We start from the raw sequence: 16,938 nt of genomic DNA on the forward strand, positions 1-16,938 counted from the left end.
AGGCACTTGATTAGTGTGTGGATTAAATGCATTAATAATAAATTCAGTCATCAGTCACGTATGAATGCTACACAAGAGGTCTGCCTACCTCTGAGCACTGAGATTAAAGGTGTGTACTGTTCCAACTGCAATGCCTGTCCTGGGTCCCAGGCCTCTGGTCCCACTAGAGCACTCAGAGGCAGAGGCAGTGGACCTTGTCAGTTCAAGCACCTAGGGCTACAGTGAGGCACTGTCTCAAAACAAGGTGTAGAGAGGATTATAACAGCATGGACTCACACAACGCTGGTTTATATCAATTCGGGAGTAACCATTTACTACAGCACTGGATTTCTAGGAAATCTGAGACCAACTTGTGCATTGTAATAGAAATATCTCTTACATACCAAAAGACTGGAACTCTTGCTGAAACTCAGTCAGTTAACAGTGCACCTTGAAGTCACTTCAGACTACTGTCCTGCTGTGTGTCCAACCTGTCTGTTTAACCTGCCTTTAAGGGAACAACTAACAACCAAGCTTACTTGCCTGGCTTTCCCATGTAATCCTTTGTAACCTAAGCTAACACATAGCTATCATCTTCAATTATGCACTCTCCCATACCCTCAGCCCAAGAGTAATGCACATGTGTCTGCATGTATATTATGATAATATTTGCTAGAAACAGCAAATGAGCTAAAGCAGCCTTATAAAATGAATGTCCACCATAAATGCTGAAAGCAGCTGAATATTCGGCTACTGACTGACAGGGTTTGCTACCTGGGTCAGCTGGAGTCAGAACTAACTCCTTGTAAAACTGTTCAATAGTTCTGTAAAGCATGCCTCATTCCTTCTCCATGTGATGATTTCTATGCTGTTCAATAAAAGAAATAGTTAGAGAGATGGTTCAGTGGTTAAGAACGTGTATTGTTCTTCCAGAGAACCTCTTCAGGTGGCTCACAACTGTGTAACTCCAGCCCCAGGGATCCAATGCCTCTGGCCTCTGCAGGCACCCACACATGTGACATACACTCACAGACACACACCATTAAAAATAAAATTTAAAAATATATTAAAAAATAAAAGGGGTTGGGGATTTAGCTCAGTGGTAGAGGCCCTGGGTTCAGTCCTCAGCTCTGAAAAAAAAAAAAAAGAGATAGAGAACAAAGTCCTTTGTTGGGAACAGACACACAAGGACAGACAGATATAGGGATAAATTTACAAGACAGCCTTTGGGCAGACACAGTTCAGACTCACACACCAGAGGCAGAGAATGACAGACACAGGAGAACAAGGTAGAGAGTTCAAATCTGGGCTCCCTCAGGGTTAAATGATGCCAAGGACAAGTGCTTTGATTTCTGTCCTTAGTGCGACATCGAAGAATTTATTAGTAATGCATTTAATCCACACACTAAGCAAATGGCTATTATATATGTGAATATTTTTCCAAATGCATTTCACAAATCGGTGAAACTAAAACCTTAATCTTAAGTAGAAAGGCTCCATCAACAAATTTACAAATCTGGCTTATATTTCTATTCGGAAGGTCATTCAACTACCAATTTAAAAATAAATTCAATTCTAATTACTAAAACATAAAAAACATAAACTGGGGCTGGGCAGTGGTGACCCACACCTTTAATCCCAGCACTTGGGAGGCAGAGGCAGGCGGATCTCTAAGTTTGAGGCCAGCCTGGTCTATAGAGTGAGTTCCAAGACAGCCAGGACCGTTAGTTTTATATATAGAAACCCTGTCTCAAAAACAAAACAATATGTGTTTGTGTGTGTGTGTGTGTGTGTGTGTGTGTGTGTGTGTGTGTGTGTGTGTGTGTGTGATGGAGATGTAGTTCAGTGGTAGAATACCTGCTTAGCATGCATGAAGCCCTGGGTTCCAACTCCAACAGCAAAGAACAGAGACAGACAGACACATACACACACACAGGAAAGTACAAGCTGCTTTTTATCCTTGCTAAGTTATTTAACACTTCACAGCTCAGTGTTAATGTGAAATCTCATCATTTACAGGTTGAGCAAGTGGATTAGGCAGTGTTAACATCTGGCGCCTTGATTACAGTCCATTTATAGCACTAAGTGAAAGAAGCCCTCTTCTACATTTCTGTCTCATTTTACATTTCTGTCTCATTTCTGTCATCCCCTCCAAATGTAAAAACAAGCCTCCCCTTAAGAATGCTCCAGTTCTTCTGCCACCCCCTCCAAATGCTCAGCTTCCCTGTGGTTCTTCCATATCAGCTCAGTTGTCGGACAACCATTTGAATTCAGTTAGTCTATACTAACTGAATATTGAATATTGAATATAAATAATGAATATTTTTCATTCACCGGGCAGTGGTGGCGTACGCCTTTAATCCCAGCACTCGGGAGGCAGAGGCAGGTGGATCTCTGTGAGTTTGAGAGACAGAACGAGTTCCAGGAAAGGCGCAAAGCTACACAGAGAAACCCTGTCTCGAAAAACCAAAAAAAAAAAAAAGAATATTTTTCATTCAAACATTAAATTTGTTTTGTTGATGCATTAGCACTCCAATTTTCACAAAAAATTCACACCTATACATACACATTCATGTATATTACGGCCCACACAAATGTCGATTGCTACCTAATAACTATAACATGAGTATAACATAGTACGTACATGTATGTCCTCATGTACTGCTTATATGACTAGAACAAAACAAAGCTTAAACTATTTCAAAAAAGCCTTCGACTATTTCGTCTATATTTATTCACAAAGAACATTACAGTCAAAGTTGCTGACAGCCTCTCTCTATAAAATGTATTTGAATCCAGTATATATATCTAGTGTGATGTGTGGAAAAGTATATAAGGAAGACTACACAGAGCTGGCTGCAAGCTGAGCATTCACACACAGCAACTGTCACGGCATATGTGCCACTCTGGTTTCCAAGTGCTTTCACATACTCAATAGATCATGTCCTTAAAATCCTGGGAGGCAGAGAGGGTCACCACTCCCATGGACAGAGGAGTAACTGAAGGTGTACAGTGGCGGAACTGAGGTTCAAATCCACGTCTTCTAGCTCCGAATCCTAGGCTTTGGATTCAGACACACTGTTCAACTCCTAGCTTGCTCATTTAATAGCTGTTTAACTTTGGGCAGGCTGCTTAACCTCTCTGTGTTTCAGTCGCTTCATCTGAAAATAGAGATAATCATTGCATGTACTTACAAAAGAGTAAATGAAAGCTTAACATGTAGTAACACTAGACGAACAATAGGAACTATTATTATGTCTAACAGTAGAAACAACACAATCATATAGAAAAACAATAGCGATTACTACATAAAGTAGCAATTTTTAAAATAAACTGAGAATGTGTACATGAATGTATATATTTTACACATGTATACAATTATCTGCCTTTGAAAAAAAAAGTCACTGTTAGTATCAACCGTATGTCACATGCATAATCTGTATTTTATGTGAAGATATTATACTCAATGACAACTCTCTATGTATTACTGTAAATGTGAAAATTTCTGAAAGTTTCTTGTGTTACGCTAAGCACTTACTTTTAAAGGCTTCCTGTCACAGCCAGGTATCACACAATGCTCCCGACAATACAGACTGCCTGGTAACGCTGCATCTTAATTTAAGTACACTCTGTGAGGTTCCCACGAGCACAAAGCCATCGAAGGGCACACTTCTCAGAACATATCCCCTTCACTGAGTGAAACAGGCTGGGGACATGGATCAGTGCCAGGATTCACTGGCACACGTGAAGCCCTGGGTTCAATGCCCAGCACAGAAGAATACATATGTACATATAGATGGTAACACACAAGGAAATAATCAGGCAAGCAGCACGGCCCGTGGGGTAAAAGCACTTGGCACATAAGCCTGCTTGACTTCCAGGGTCCATGGTGGAAGAAGAGAACTAACTCCCACATACACAGCTGTGTGAGCAGACACAGACAGACACACACACACACCATACTCATAAATATATACATACTCATAAAAATAATAGGTAAAATTTAATTTAAAAAAAGTAACAACTCATTTTCTATTTAAAAGAAGAAATTAGGACAATGACCCTGCCCCCTCCTATTGTCTAGGATTAACGTCAGGTAAGAAGCATTACCTTGTGTTATTTTGCTTAGACACCCTTTATAAAATGTCTACATAAATAATGAATGTAGCAAAAAATTCCAACAAAGACCCCTCTCTACACTAACCGTTAAATGGTAATGTAAGCAATCAAAAGGCAACTATATCCCTATATCAAATTTTTTTGTTTGTTTTTTTGGGGGGTGTTGTTGTTTTTTAAGACACGGTTTCTCTGCAGCTTTGAAGCCTGTCCTGGAACTCACTCTGTAGACTAGGCTGGCCACAAACTCAAAGAGATCCACCTGTCTCTGCCTCCCAAGTGCTGGGATTAAAGGTGTGTGCCACCACCATCCGGCTTCTACATCAAATTTTTAAGGTAACTGCAATTCCAAAATTACCTTAGTAGGAATAGTTTTATTAATTTTGCTTCTTTAGTGGAGTTATGGACCACTGTACTCAAAACTAGTGACATCAGTTCTAAACCATAAGAGACATCCCTTAACTTAAAAAGAAAATACCTTGGATGGGCGTCTGTAAGGTGCATGAAGATCCACACCACACAATCTGAAGATACATCTTGGACAGGTACCAGAACTAAACAACAGCTGGGCCACATGCTTGTTTTCCTCACTCAGTGGAAACATACTGAATAATTATAACTAGAAAAAAGAAAAACAAAATGAGCAGTTTCAGGATTTTATTGCTACATACAAATATGCCCTTAAGAAAAACTAGCTTTCATTTGAAAAACTCTGCTTTACACTCTTCAACAATGCTTGTTGTATCTATATTCTAAAATATGAACTTGACTACGTGAGTATTGAGTTATAGGGAAGAGGAACAAAGGAAGTCAAGCTCATTCTGGACATGACAGTGAGAACTTTCAGACACCAGGCCTGGGGACCACTCAGGATTGCCTGTGTAAACCTTTCAAGAGAGTGCTTAAAATATAAGGACATACTCTATTTTAAAAAAAAGAAACTCTGTATGGTCAAGGATTTACTTCAGTATCTGAATCCCTTCCACCAGCTCATTTAACCTGCTAGTTTAATGTCAAGTAAAGATTCTGTGAGGAGCTAAAAATAATTATGTAAAATGCACTTGTAATTTCAGGACACAAGAGGCCAAGGCAAGCGGATCACCATGAATTCAAGACCAACCTGGGCTTAATAGGGGGTCAACGCCAGTCTGGGCTATGGAGTGAGACTTTGGAAAAGAAGGGAGGAAGAAAGGGGGAGGGCGGAAGGAGGGGGAGGGACAATTCCCTAAACAGAGAAATGCTATGGAATAATCCTTCTGTGCACTGTGAGGATGTGTTGCTTTCATTGTTAATAAAAAGCTGATTGGCCAATGGCTACACAGGATTTTCGTTGCAGAGAGAATGCTGGGGAGAAGAAGAGTGGAGTCGGAGGAGGTGCCATGAGACCACAGAACAAGCAAGATGGGAAGCACTTACATGAGGTAAAGGAGACTTGGGGCAGCACACATATTAATAAAAATGGGTTAATTTAAGTAATAAGCACGAGCTAAAAACCAAGCCTAAGCTAACAGCCGATCATTTATAATTAATAATAAGTGTCTGTGTGGTTATTTGGGAGAGAGCTGGCCAGACAGAAAAACTTCAGTGTTAGTTAACATCAAACATTTGATTCAATACAGAATTAACCTTTAACTCAAAAGAGAAACAAATACACCTTTCTCTAAAAAAACAAAGCAATAAGCTCTGTTAAGGACACTTCACAGTGAAGCCTTATCTCTGGACCTAGTTAACAATGTTCAAATTTAGGCTCTTTGTTTTGGCTTAAAGACTGAATGCTATTTCTCCATAGTTCACTAGAATAAAGGTGTCATGCAAAGCCAATAAATAACGATCACAATCTCCAGGCTCTGAAAAGTTCCCAAACCTGTTGAGAATTGCCAAACCTCCTGTCCTGAGTGATTTGATCAAGTCTCAAACAAGCAAAACCCTCGTGAGTGTGTTAATAATCAAAGTATGGGAGCTGGAAAAGGGCTCAGTACCATTCTCACCGGGCAATAACCCAGCGACTCCTCAAGCACGTTAACATTAAGAGGACAAACACCTTGAAGACGGTTATTTCATCTCGATGTGATAAAATGGTAGGATTTTGTAAAAAGAAATGAGTTGTAACCTTGGAAAACAAGCCCTGAGAAATACCTCTCACACTGTTTTTCAACGTGGATCTCCGCTGTTAAGACTTTTGCTGTTTGTTTCTTTTACAGAAAGAACTCGAAAGTTGCAACAGAAGCCCCTCCCAGGTATCAGAATGTCTACAGGAATTGACTTCCTTTCTTCACTAGCCCAGCCTCATCAAATGGAGAGGAAAGACTAATCTTTGTTTTGACAATTACAAAATAATAATAATAATCGAAAAAGGGAAGAAAGAATAAAGCACAGGGAGGAAAAAAAAAAAAAAACCCTGAAATAGTCTGCGTTTCCCCCATAAGATCTGTGTAACTGCATGACCACATGCACAGGCGCGGTTCCTCCCGGGGCACGGTGAGGAGAGGCATGGGAAACGCTCTCAGCCCTTAACTCTCTTTGCTCAGGTCCTAGAAACTCCCCACTCACTCCACCTGGCTAACAAACAAAAAGGACTGCAGCCACACCTTTCTGGCACCCAGTCCCTAACCCCTCACCTCACACCTCCTCGGCCTTACCTTCTCCCCAGAGACTGGAGCCAAGATTTAAACCCTTTGGGCCGTGGGTGGACCGGGGAAGACTAAAGACAGAGCACCTGCTGCGCTAACAGTTCTGTTCCCCAAGGAAACGAGAGCTTTACAACGAAAGTACCAGGCCTTCCTCGAGCCGCCTGCGTGAACGCCCCCTCTCGTCCACAGGGCGATCGGTAAGGCTGGCGGGCTGGCGGTCTCGGACCCCGGCTAGCTCCGCGAGCGACCGCAGACAGCAAGGGGTTCCACTGCTCGCCCAGGGGTCCACCCGCAGAGACGCCTCCGTGGGACTCGGCGTCTAGGGCGTACTAGCTGCTGCCAGAAATGTCGATGAGCCCCTACTCAAGTGTGAAACCCAAACTAGGGAAAACGAAAAAGGAACGTCCCGTCCTCTCCCCCACTAGGGAAAACAAAAAAGGAACGTCCCGCCCCCGCCACCGCCCACGACCCCCATGGATTAGATGTCCCCTTCCTCCCTCGCACCTCAGCGTAAGCGGACCACAATCCTTGACCTGACGTCAGGCGTGGGCAGGGTGGAGGGCTCGGCGCTCTTCCCGTCGTGCCTGGCAAACCAGGCGAGCCTTCACATAGCCGGCGCAGTCGCGGCCCTGAGCCGTAGCGGAGCAGGCGGAGAGATGGCGTCCCAGCCGCCGCCGCCCCCGAAACCCTGGGAGACCCGCCGCATTCCCGGGGCCGGCTCCGGCCCGGGGCCAGGCCCCGGCCCCACTTTCCAGTGAGTGTGGAACCTTTGGGACGCGGGTTTGGCGGCCGAGCGGGGCCCTGGCAGGAGGCGGTTGAAGCCGTTATGGGGGGAGGCATCGCCTGGCCGCCGCCGGCCCCGGGCGAGCGCCGAGCGGCTCTCGGAGGCTGACGTCTGCTGGCTGTGCAGCCGCCAGGTCTCCCCGGGGGCGCCCTGCGGGCTTCACGGGTGCCGGTGCTTGAAAGAAAAGCGGCGGCTTTTTATTTGCGGGACGTGGGGGGCGCGACAGCCTGACCGGCTTCAAAGCTTCGAGCTTGGCTCTGTGGCCGATCGCGACGTCGGCCCTGCCTGGACGAGGATTGGGAGCAAAAGTCATTGGAAAAGCTATTTACAGCCTCTCCAGAACTTGGTTGAACGCCCCAAAGGTCACTTTTACGCAACCTAGAACCCAAGCTTATACCCTTGGCCTTCTTGTCCAGCGTAACTCGGTTTACGTTTCGGGTTGAGAGTTGAAAGAACAACTCTAAAACAAGAATTCTAAATCTGTGGGTGGCCTTTGTGTGCCAAATTGTGTGTGTGTGTGTGTGTGTGTGTGTGTGTGTGTGTGTCTAGAATTCTAAATCTGTGGGTGGCCTTTGTGTGCCAAATTGTGCGTGTGTGCGCGTGCGCCTGTCTGTCTGTCTACGGCCTGTAAAGTTTTTATATGCTGTGATTTGAATCAGTAACAAATGGGTCTGCAACTTTTAAAGGTTTACAACAGAATTAGAGTTTCACGAACCTATGTTTTCTTTTGCATAAATAGACATCTTAATCCAGGCGACGTGATTCCAGGGCCCATTTGTATGTTGTTGTTTTTTTTTTTTTCTGACATGTCAAAATCTCAATATATTGGAGCTCTTCTCTGCTGTTGGGAAATCTGGTGATCTTTTAAATTGCGTGTAGGAGCCCATTTTTAGGTTTCCTAGTGGCTTTACCCAGCAGGTCCGCATAGAGAGGATGGTTGGACCACTGGGCCTGAGTGCAGGTGTCTGAGATGGTCTGCACTTGGCTGTGCTGGGGGAGGAGGGGTGTCTTTTGCTCCACCCCTTGGCATTCCTTTAACTACTCTAGGGCAGAGACAGGCCCTCCCAAGGCTGTCCTGTATTTTCTGTTTCTCCCCCCTCTTTCCTTCTAACTAATATTTTCTGCTGCTCCTACTCAAGAGCACTCTGGGGAAATGTGGGGATGGTGGGTAGCGCCCCCCCCCCACACACACACAAGTGCGAAAACACTTGGACACAGTAACTAATACATTCAAATAAAGTGGCAAATTGTATGTATTATTAAGCCAGAGCAACACTTGTATTGGTACTTTCATTAGAATGCGTCTAAGTGTGTTCTTTTGCCTTAGATAGCTGTCCTATCACCTAAGATAGGAGTTTGGGTTTTTTTTGTTTGGTGTGTGTGTGTGTGTGTGTTTAAAGCAGTAAATTTTATGATTGCCTTTTCTGTATCTACTTACATTTGTTTTACTTTCAGTATGCAAATATGGGTTATTCCAATAATGTTGAACTTACCTTGCATTTTTAAGTGAATCTGCCTAGCTTTCTTTTTTTTAATGTACTGCCCTGAATTCTGTATTATTTTAAGGTCTTTATTTATATTCCTATGTGAAATTGAATTTAAAGATTATACTTTTTGTCTTTATAGCTGTTTTATAACTTGAGAAAATTTTGCATTGAAAAAAATTATTGAAAACTTTCCATTCTATTCCTTTATAGGTAGGTGGTTTTCTCTTTAAGGTTTTATATGCCTAGACCCTCTTTAACATAATTATATGCATATATCTGTATTTTCTCCATCCATGTCAGTAGCTACAGTATTCAGTAGCCAGAGTGTTTAAGAGTTCATTCATTCAATTCCTTCCTTCCATCTTTCTTCCCAGACAAGTGTCCTGCTTATGGAGCCCAGGCTGGCCTTGGATTCCAGTGGGCTTCCTCCTAAGCTTCCCAAGTGTTGGGACTTACAATCACCTTGTATTGCTTGGACACTATCCCATCTATTAAACCAGTGGTTCTCAATCTTCCTAATGCCCTGACCCTTTAATATGGTCCCTTATGTTGTGGTGACCTCCAAGTATAAAGTTATTTTCACTACTACTTCATAAATATAATTTTGCTGCTGTTAGAAATCATAAATTTTGGGGGGAAAGGGGCCATTGCCCACAGGTTGAGAATCTCTGCATTAAACATTGTGTCAGAAAATATTTCTCATACAAGAAGCATTATCTTTCTTTTTAATTTTTCCTTTGAGACAGGTTTTCTCTGTGTAGCCCTGGCTGTCCTGGAACTTGCATTGTAGACCAGGCTGGCCTCGAACTCTTTGAGAGCCTCTGCCTCTCATGCTGGGATTAAGGGTGGGCGCCACCACCAGGCTTTTAATGCGCCTTGAACTGTAAAAATACCTACTCTTTGGTTAGCAAGAAATCTGGAGATCACCTCTCTCAACATCAGGAGACCTCCTTTTTTCCTGGCTTTTTCTTTTCTGGTAGTTCCTTTTGATCATTTCAATCATCCTTGTCTTATTGTTGCCTAAGCATGTGTCCCCTGCTGTCTGCATTCACTAGTTTTCTGATTGTTTTCAGCAGTAAACGGTTTTAGGCCTCTGTATGGTTGTCTTTGTATTATTCTAGGTTGGAGTCCTAGGAATACTTATGTCTGACTTAATGAATTTCAGAAAAATTTCAGCCATTTTTTTTCTTAGAATATTGCTTCTGCTTGCCTTCCCTCCCCGCCCCCCTGATTTTTTGAGACAAGGTTTCTCTGTGTAACCACTGTGGCTACCCTGGAACTCACTCTGTAGACCAGACTGGGCTTGAACTCACAGAAATCCACCTGCCTCTGCCTCCGAGTGCTGGGATTAAAGGCGTGCGCTGCCGCCGCACCTGGCTTTGTTGTCCCTTTTACTCCCTCTTTTTACTTTTATTTTTTATGTTTTTGTCTTTTTGAGACAGTCTTAATAAATTGCCTAGGCTGACTTCAAACTCAAGATCCTCTTGCCTCAGCCTCCCAAGTACTGGATTATAGGCTTGACAACCCAACTTGGCTAAGGTGCGTGCGTGCGTGCGTGCGTGCGTGCGTGCGTGTGTGTGTGTGTGTGTGTGTGTGTGTGTGTGTGTGTGTAGGCCATAGTCTTCCTCTATGACTCTCCACCTTAGTTTTTGAGACAGGGACTCTCACTGAACCTCGAGCTAGTCCATTAGGCTATACTGCTGGCCCAGAAGAGCCTGGAACCTCCTGTTCCCCATCGCTGGGATTACAGGAACCTAAGTGCTAAGGATCCAAACTGTGGGCTCATGCTTACACAGCAAGGACTTCCCCACTCAGCCATCTGCCCAGCCCTAGGCCTTTATTTCCTATGTATCCTGTATCCTGTTAAACCAGTCATTGAGTTCATAGATTTAAGGGTTTGGGGATTGTTTATAATTTCCTTTGGGTCCAACTTTATGTCTTCTATGATTTGCTGAGAAATCCTCATCTTTTTTGTTTTTAATATACTAAGCATAGTTTAAAATCTCCATTTTCTGGATTTCCATATAGATATGGAACTCTCTGTATTGTCTTATGTTGCTTTTTTAAAAAAATATATAATTTTGTCATCATACTGGCCAATTATTTTTTAAAAGGAAGCTGAACCTTACATGCAGGTATTTAAGATGATTTGAGACCTAGGAACTGTATCTTGCTCCAGAGACTTGTTTCTGACCAGTTGTCAGGGTTGCACTAGCAATCTAGGGTTACTTTATCAATCAAGGATCGAGCTGATTTGAAAAGTGGTGTTTAGACCAAGGCTGGTCTATTTCCTCTCAGTCTTTTTCCTTTAAGGCCCCAGGCTGAGCTGTGATGGTTACCCCTCCTGCTTAGGACTCTGAACACCAGTTTGTATCCTTTAGTTCATGTTCTGTGCATTGTCTTAAACAGCACTAACCAGTTTCTGTCACCTCTCTTCCTGGATTAGCAGCCGGCCCTAGAGAAAACCTGAAAATGTTAAACTCTGAATTTGTTTTCCTCTTTAGATCTTGATTTTAAAATTCTTAGTACCTTATTCTCTAATGCTTTAAGCATTTTCGTTTGTGACCCTCTTCAACCGGCTTTTCTAGTTAGTTGCTTCTAATTAAGTCTGATTACACAGTCTACCCTTAGCTACAGTTCTCAGGTCTTCCGCTCCCCTCAATTTACAGCAACTGGTTTTCTTGTGTTTACTTACAAGGCATTCTGTAAAGCTTTGGCATCATGTCTAAGATTCCCAATACATTTCTTCACATTTGCATGGTTTTGTTTTTTTTTTAATTTATTTATTTATTGTGTGTGTTGGTGTTTTTCCTACAAGTATGTTTGTATGAGGGTGCCAGATGCCCTGGAACTGGAGTTACAGATAGATATATGAGCTGTCATGTGGGTGCTGGGAATTGAACCAGGGTCCTTAAGGAAGAACAGTCAGTGCTCTTCACCTCTGAGCCATCTCTCCAGCCCCTTGCATGGTTTTTATTTCATCAGTTTGCTTTGGTTTTTTTGAGACAAGGTCTTACTGTGTATATGTAGCCTTGGCAGGCCTGGAACTCGCTGTGAAGACTGACCTCAAACTCAGAGATGCACCAGTCTCTGCCTCCCGAGTGCTGATGTCAAAGGTGTGGCCGCCGTGCCCAGCTCATCTGACTTTTTTAAAACAGATAGTACTGTTGTCTCACTGATCATTTTAAATATCTAGAGTCTTTGCTCTGGGCTGTTAGATTGTTTTTTCCTTTATTTTTATTACTGATTTTTGTTAACCTGGTATTTTAGGTTTTCTTTTTTTACTTCATGTTTATGGCATCTCTAAAATAGGAATTTTAGAATTCCTTTTTTCCACATGTTTTCTCTCTCTGCAGAGTAGTTTTCCTGCTTCTACCTGTGTGCACCTCTGGCACCCAATCCCCATAAGAACCAGGTGTAAAAACAGTGGCCTAGCCATTACACACTGACTGTGAAGTGACTTTGCTTCCTGGGCTTCTTGGTGTTTATTTCTGACATTTTCTTGCATAGAAACAGTACATCTGATAGTCTGCACCTCCCGCTCCCCCCAGGCACCTCCAACACACCCCATCGCTCCTCAACTGAGCCCTGCCTGTTGGGATGCCGGCTGATAGATACTGGTGGCTTCATCTTGTGCAGGTTGACACAGCTGCCGTGAGATCCTGAGTTGGGAGGCCATGGCATGTCTGGAGGACAGCATTTCCCGGCACTCCTCTCCATCCTTGGCTCGAACATTTTTCCCCGCCTCCTCTTCCCCGGTGTTTCCTAAGTTTGTAGAGCAAGGGTTGATAGAGAATAGAGATGTCCTATTTAGTAGGGCTAAGCAACCCATAGTCACTTATTCTCACTTTGACCAGTTAAGAGTCTCTGCTCTTGACCACTGCAGAGACAGGCTTCTCTGGCTGAGGAGGGGGCAGCCCTATGTGTATAGACACAAATGTTTAGAGGATAGTTTACAATGTGTCTATTTAGCAAAGCCAACAGTATCAGGTGTGTGTGTCTGTGTCTCTGCTCCCCACCCCCACCCCCGCCTTTGATCTGACTAGCCATGGGCTTTTGACCAGATTTATTGTTGTGGGATGTTCTGTATGTCCTGTGGGAGCCCGTTCTTGGGTTCCTTATGGCTTTACCCAACAGGTCCGTATAGAGGATGATTAGGACCACGGGCCTGAATACAGATGTCTGAGATGGTCTGCACTTGGCTGTGCTGGGGGATGGTCTGTATGTCAAGTTGCTCTGATTGGTTAATAAATAAAACCTGGATTGGCCATGACTAGGCAGGAAGTATAGGCGGGACTAACAGAAAAAAAATAAAAAGACAAAAAAAAGTCACTGCCAGCTGCTGCCAAGACAAAAAACATGTAAAAATACCGATAAGCCACGAGCCACGTGGCAAGGTATAAATTTATAAAAATAGATTAATTTAAACTATAAAAACAGTTAACAAAAAGCCTGTCACGGCCATACAGTTTGTAGACAATATAAATCTCTGTGTTTACTTGGTTGGGTCTGAGCGGCTATGGGACTGGCGGGTGACAAAGATTTGTCCTGACTGTGGACAAGACAAAAAAACTAACTACAATTTATAGCACCAGACATGAATTCCTTCCTGTGTAGCAGGCCTCTAACACTCTAATCCAATCCAAAAGTGATTGGTTACTCCTTGCTGTTATTTTATTACTGGATATATCTTGCCTGGCAGGTTAGTATTGTAGCATGCCAGGGTCACTGCTGGGTAATACCACTGATGGGTTTTCTCCCCACCCCCACCCCATGGCCGCATAACATCTTGTGGCACAGAAGCTGGTGAGCAGGAAAAAGTTTTTAAGTCAGTTCCAGCTTGATTTCTACATATTCTGCAACCAAAATGTGCTGCTCTTTAGCAATAAGATTTTACTGTCTAGTTCTAGAAGGTGACCAAGAATCATGGCAGTCGCCTTTGTTGTTCTGGGAAGGTACGTAACTTTCTAAAAAAAAAAAAAAGGAAAAAAAGATGGACAGCAAATTCTATAGTATCTTTTTTGGCACCAAGGAGCTGACCCTTAGCCTCAGTGAACTAGTTTTCACTTTGTTATTCCTGGTTTCCTGACTCACTGTGCTTGTGGTTCCTGACATAGAAGTCAGCAGGCCTGTAGCTCATGGTGTCCCGTCAGTGTTTGGTTGCCCGAGTGTGCGTACTGTGTATCTGTGTTAATCTGTGTTCAGCTTTGCTCCTGCGCTTTTGCTTTGGGGCAGAACTGCTTTGTCAGAGCCTAAAGTGTGTGGCTTGCTGTTGGCCCTTCTCAAGTTTGGTTTCCTTCTTGAATATTATTTGTTTGTTTGCTTTCTAAGTAAGATTTCTAGTAACTTATTTATAATGTTAAGTTAAAGCTTTATCCTGGCATCAGATACTACCATTTTGTAATTAGACATGAAATATTTGATATAAACAAGGATCATGTGTGAGTGAGGAAACACACATCTAAACCCATGTGTGGAGATCACACTTTTGGGACTTTTGGGAGTCAGTTTTCTCCCAGTGTGGTTTTAGTATCTAACATTTTTATGCACTGAGCTACCTTGCCAGCCCTGATTGTCCTACTTTAGAATAGAATAGAAAGAAAAAGCCAGACATCTGTAATCTAATTAATTTTTTTATTCAAAAAACAGTTTTAAAAAACATTTCAAGGTAGCTGGAGAAATGTCTCAGCACTGAAGAGCACTTGATGCTTTTGTAGAGGACCCAGGCTTGGTGCCTAGCACCTACATGGCAAGTCATAACCCTCTGTAGCTCTAGTTTCAAGGGATTCAACACCCTCTTCTGGCCTCTATGGGCACTGAATGCACGTAATACATAGACAGACAGACAGACAAAACATCCATCCACATAAAGTAAAAGACATTTTGACTCTTCCAACTCACTAATAAAGATAAATACTAACAAGACAGTGATAAAAAGCTCATTTAATTGTGAAGAAAGTAAACTGTTGAGGTAGCTTAATGGGTAAAAATGCCTCTCATCAAGGCTGATTACTTCAGCCGCATCCTGGGATCCACATGGGGGAAAGAGAACATAATGCCCACAAGCTGTCCTCCGACCTCCATATGCACATCATAGCATGTGCCTATTCACACACAAAACAAGTAAATTAAAAAATGGAAGTGAGGAAAGCATGTAGCTGATTCTACTGGTAAGATTTTAAAGTGACCAAAAGGACATAAAAAGATGCCTAATATTATTACCCTTCAGAGAAATGCAAATCAAAGCCCCAGAGAGCTGGGTGAGGTGGTACATGCCTGTAATCCAGCACGTAGGAGGCTGAAGCCAGAGCAGAGTTCAGTCATCCTTGGTTTGTTAACAAGTTTGAGGCCAGCCTGGGCTACATGAGACCCTGTCTCAAAACAAGCAGAAGAACCAGTGAGATGTTACTCCTTGGCCATTACGTTGACTACTTAAAAATGCCACTAACAAGAATGTGGGGAATCCGGGGTTGGGGATTTAGCTCAGTGGTAGAGCATTTGCCTGGCAAGCACAAGGCCTTGGGGTTCGGTCCTCAGCTGCAACAACAACAACAAAAAAAAAAGAATGTGGGGGATCCATAATCTTCAAACACTGCTGGTGGGGATGTAAAGTTATGGTATGGTTGCTTTGGAAACTAGTCTGGCAGTTCCTGCAAAGGTAAAACGTAATATTTAGTATACACCCCAGCAATTCACTATAGGTATAGACCCAAGAGATACAAAGGTGTCTTACAAATCTTGTGTATAAGTCTTCATTAGTGGCATTACTCAAAATAGTCAAAGCATAGAAACAGCCCAGATGTTCCCCAACCGATACATAGGAATAAATATACTTTGGACATAATGAGTAGTGAATGCTCCAGAATCTGAAACTTCATGAGGAATGACATAATGCCACAAGTAGAAAATGTTCACAGCTGACATCAGGTGATAAGCTGAGGTTAAATGTAACATATACCTGTAATTCAAGCACTTGGGAGGCTGAAACAGAGGGCTCATGAGTTTGAAGTCAACCTAGACAAGTCCTAAGCCAACCTGTAGTAAATAGTGAGATCTTGTCCCAAAAAGTAAATTCAATGTCATGAGTTCAAGGCCCACCTGGGCTACATGGCCAGTTCTAGGCCATCCAGCATTGCAGGAATTTGTCTCAGAAACAGATGAAAACTACAGGCATACTAAAACTTTGTATGAAGTTACCACCAGGTTATGAGTATAAACGTGTACAAAACACAAATATAATTCATTTACTTGCATCCCGTCCCTATAACACCTCATTATATGTATGCACATGTTCCAAAATCTCAAATCTGAAACACTTGTGCTTTGAGGTATTTTGGGGAAGAGGTGCTCACCTGAACTCATACATTCTCCAGTGGGGTAAGCCTGGAGACCTGCTGAAGGGAAAGAAGCAAGTTACAAAGCACAGGTATTGTGAGACTACCATAGACCTTCATTATTTGTAGATTTCATATTTGCAAATTTGCCTACCCACCAAAGTTCATTTATAACCTCAGCCTCAGTACTTGACAGACATTTGTGTGCATGTATAAGACGTGGAGATCTGTCATCCCGGCTGCAGTGGGGTAAAACAGTGTTCAAGTTTACTTCGCCTCTCATGCTATGAACACATGCCTATTTCATAGTCTGTTTAGTTCTGGGTTTTTCACAATAACAAATTGATTTCACTGTTTAAAATCGCTCCCAAGTATAGTTCTGTCTAATATTCCAAAGTACAAAATGGCTGTGATAGGCTTTGCTAAAGAAAAAGTATGTGTATTAGATTTGTTATTGTGCTGATAGCCGTGAGTCATTGACACATTAACAGTATATCTTTAACAGAAATGCATGTAAAGCAAGTACATGTACTAATTGGTTGATGAAAATGTCACTTGAACAACAGGCATGATGACACATGCATTTAGTCCTTGTACTAGAGAGGCCA

General features: G+C 42.7%; 2 protein-coding genes across 5 annotated transcripts in view; one reads left to right on the forward strand and one right to left on the reverse strand.

The window, feature by feature from the left end:
• The window catches only part of Pus10 (pseudouridine synthase 10), a 78,028-nt gene extending 70,729 nt beyond the window's left edge, over nt 1–7,299 (reverse strand). For 2 of the 4 annotated variants that reach the window (XM_028876374.1, XM_028876375.2), the window contains exons 1-2: nt 6,735–7,067; nt 4,574–4,714 (exon numbers count right to left, since the gene is read on the reverse strand). In XM_028876374.1, the coding sequence (XP_028732207.1) occupies nt 4,574–4,699 (126 nt within the window). In that variant the 5' untranslated portion in view covers nt 4,700–4,714; nt 6,735–7,067. Of the gene's footprint in view, nt 1–4,573; nt 4,715–6,734; nt 7,068–7,229 lie in introns of those variants that run through there. The other 2 variants (XM_028876372.2, XM_028876373.2) reach the window with 2 other exon arrangements.
• Pex13 (peroxisomal biogenesis factor 13) overlaps nt 7,193–16,938 on the forward strand; it is a 23,272-nt gene continuing 13,526 nt past the window's right edge. The window contains exon 1 of the mRNA XM_028876376.2: nt 7,193–7,479. Coding sequence (XP_028732209.2) covers nt 7,208–7,479 — 272 coding nt within the window. The 5' untranslated portion in view covers nt 7,193–7,207. The remainder of the gene's footprint in view (nt 7,480–16,938) is intronic.

This window comes from Peromyscus leucopus, chromosome 10 (genome assembly GCF_004664715.2).
Source record: "Peromyscus leucopus breed LL Stock chromosome 10, UCI_PerLeu_2.1, whole genome shotgun sequence".
Taxonomy (NCBI): domain Eukaryota; kingdom Metazoa; phylum Chordata; class Mammalia; order Rodentia; family Cricetidae; genus Peromyscus; species Peromyscus leucopus.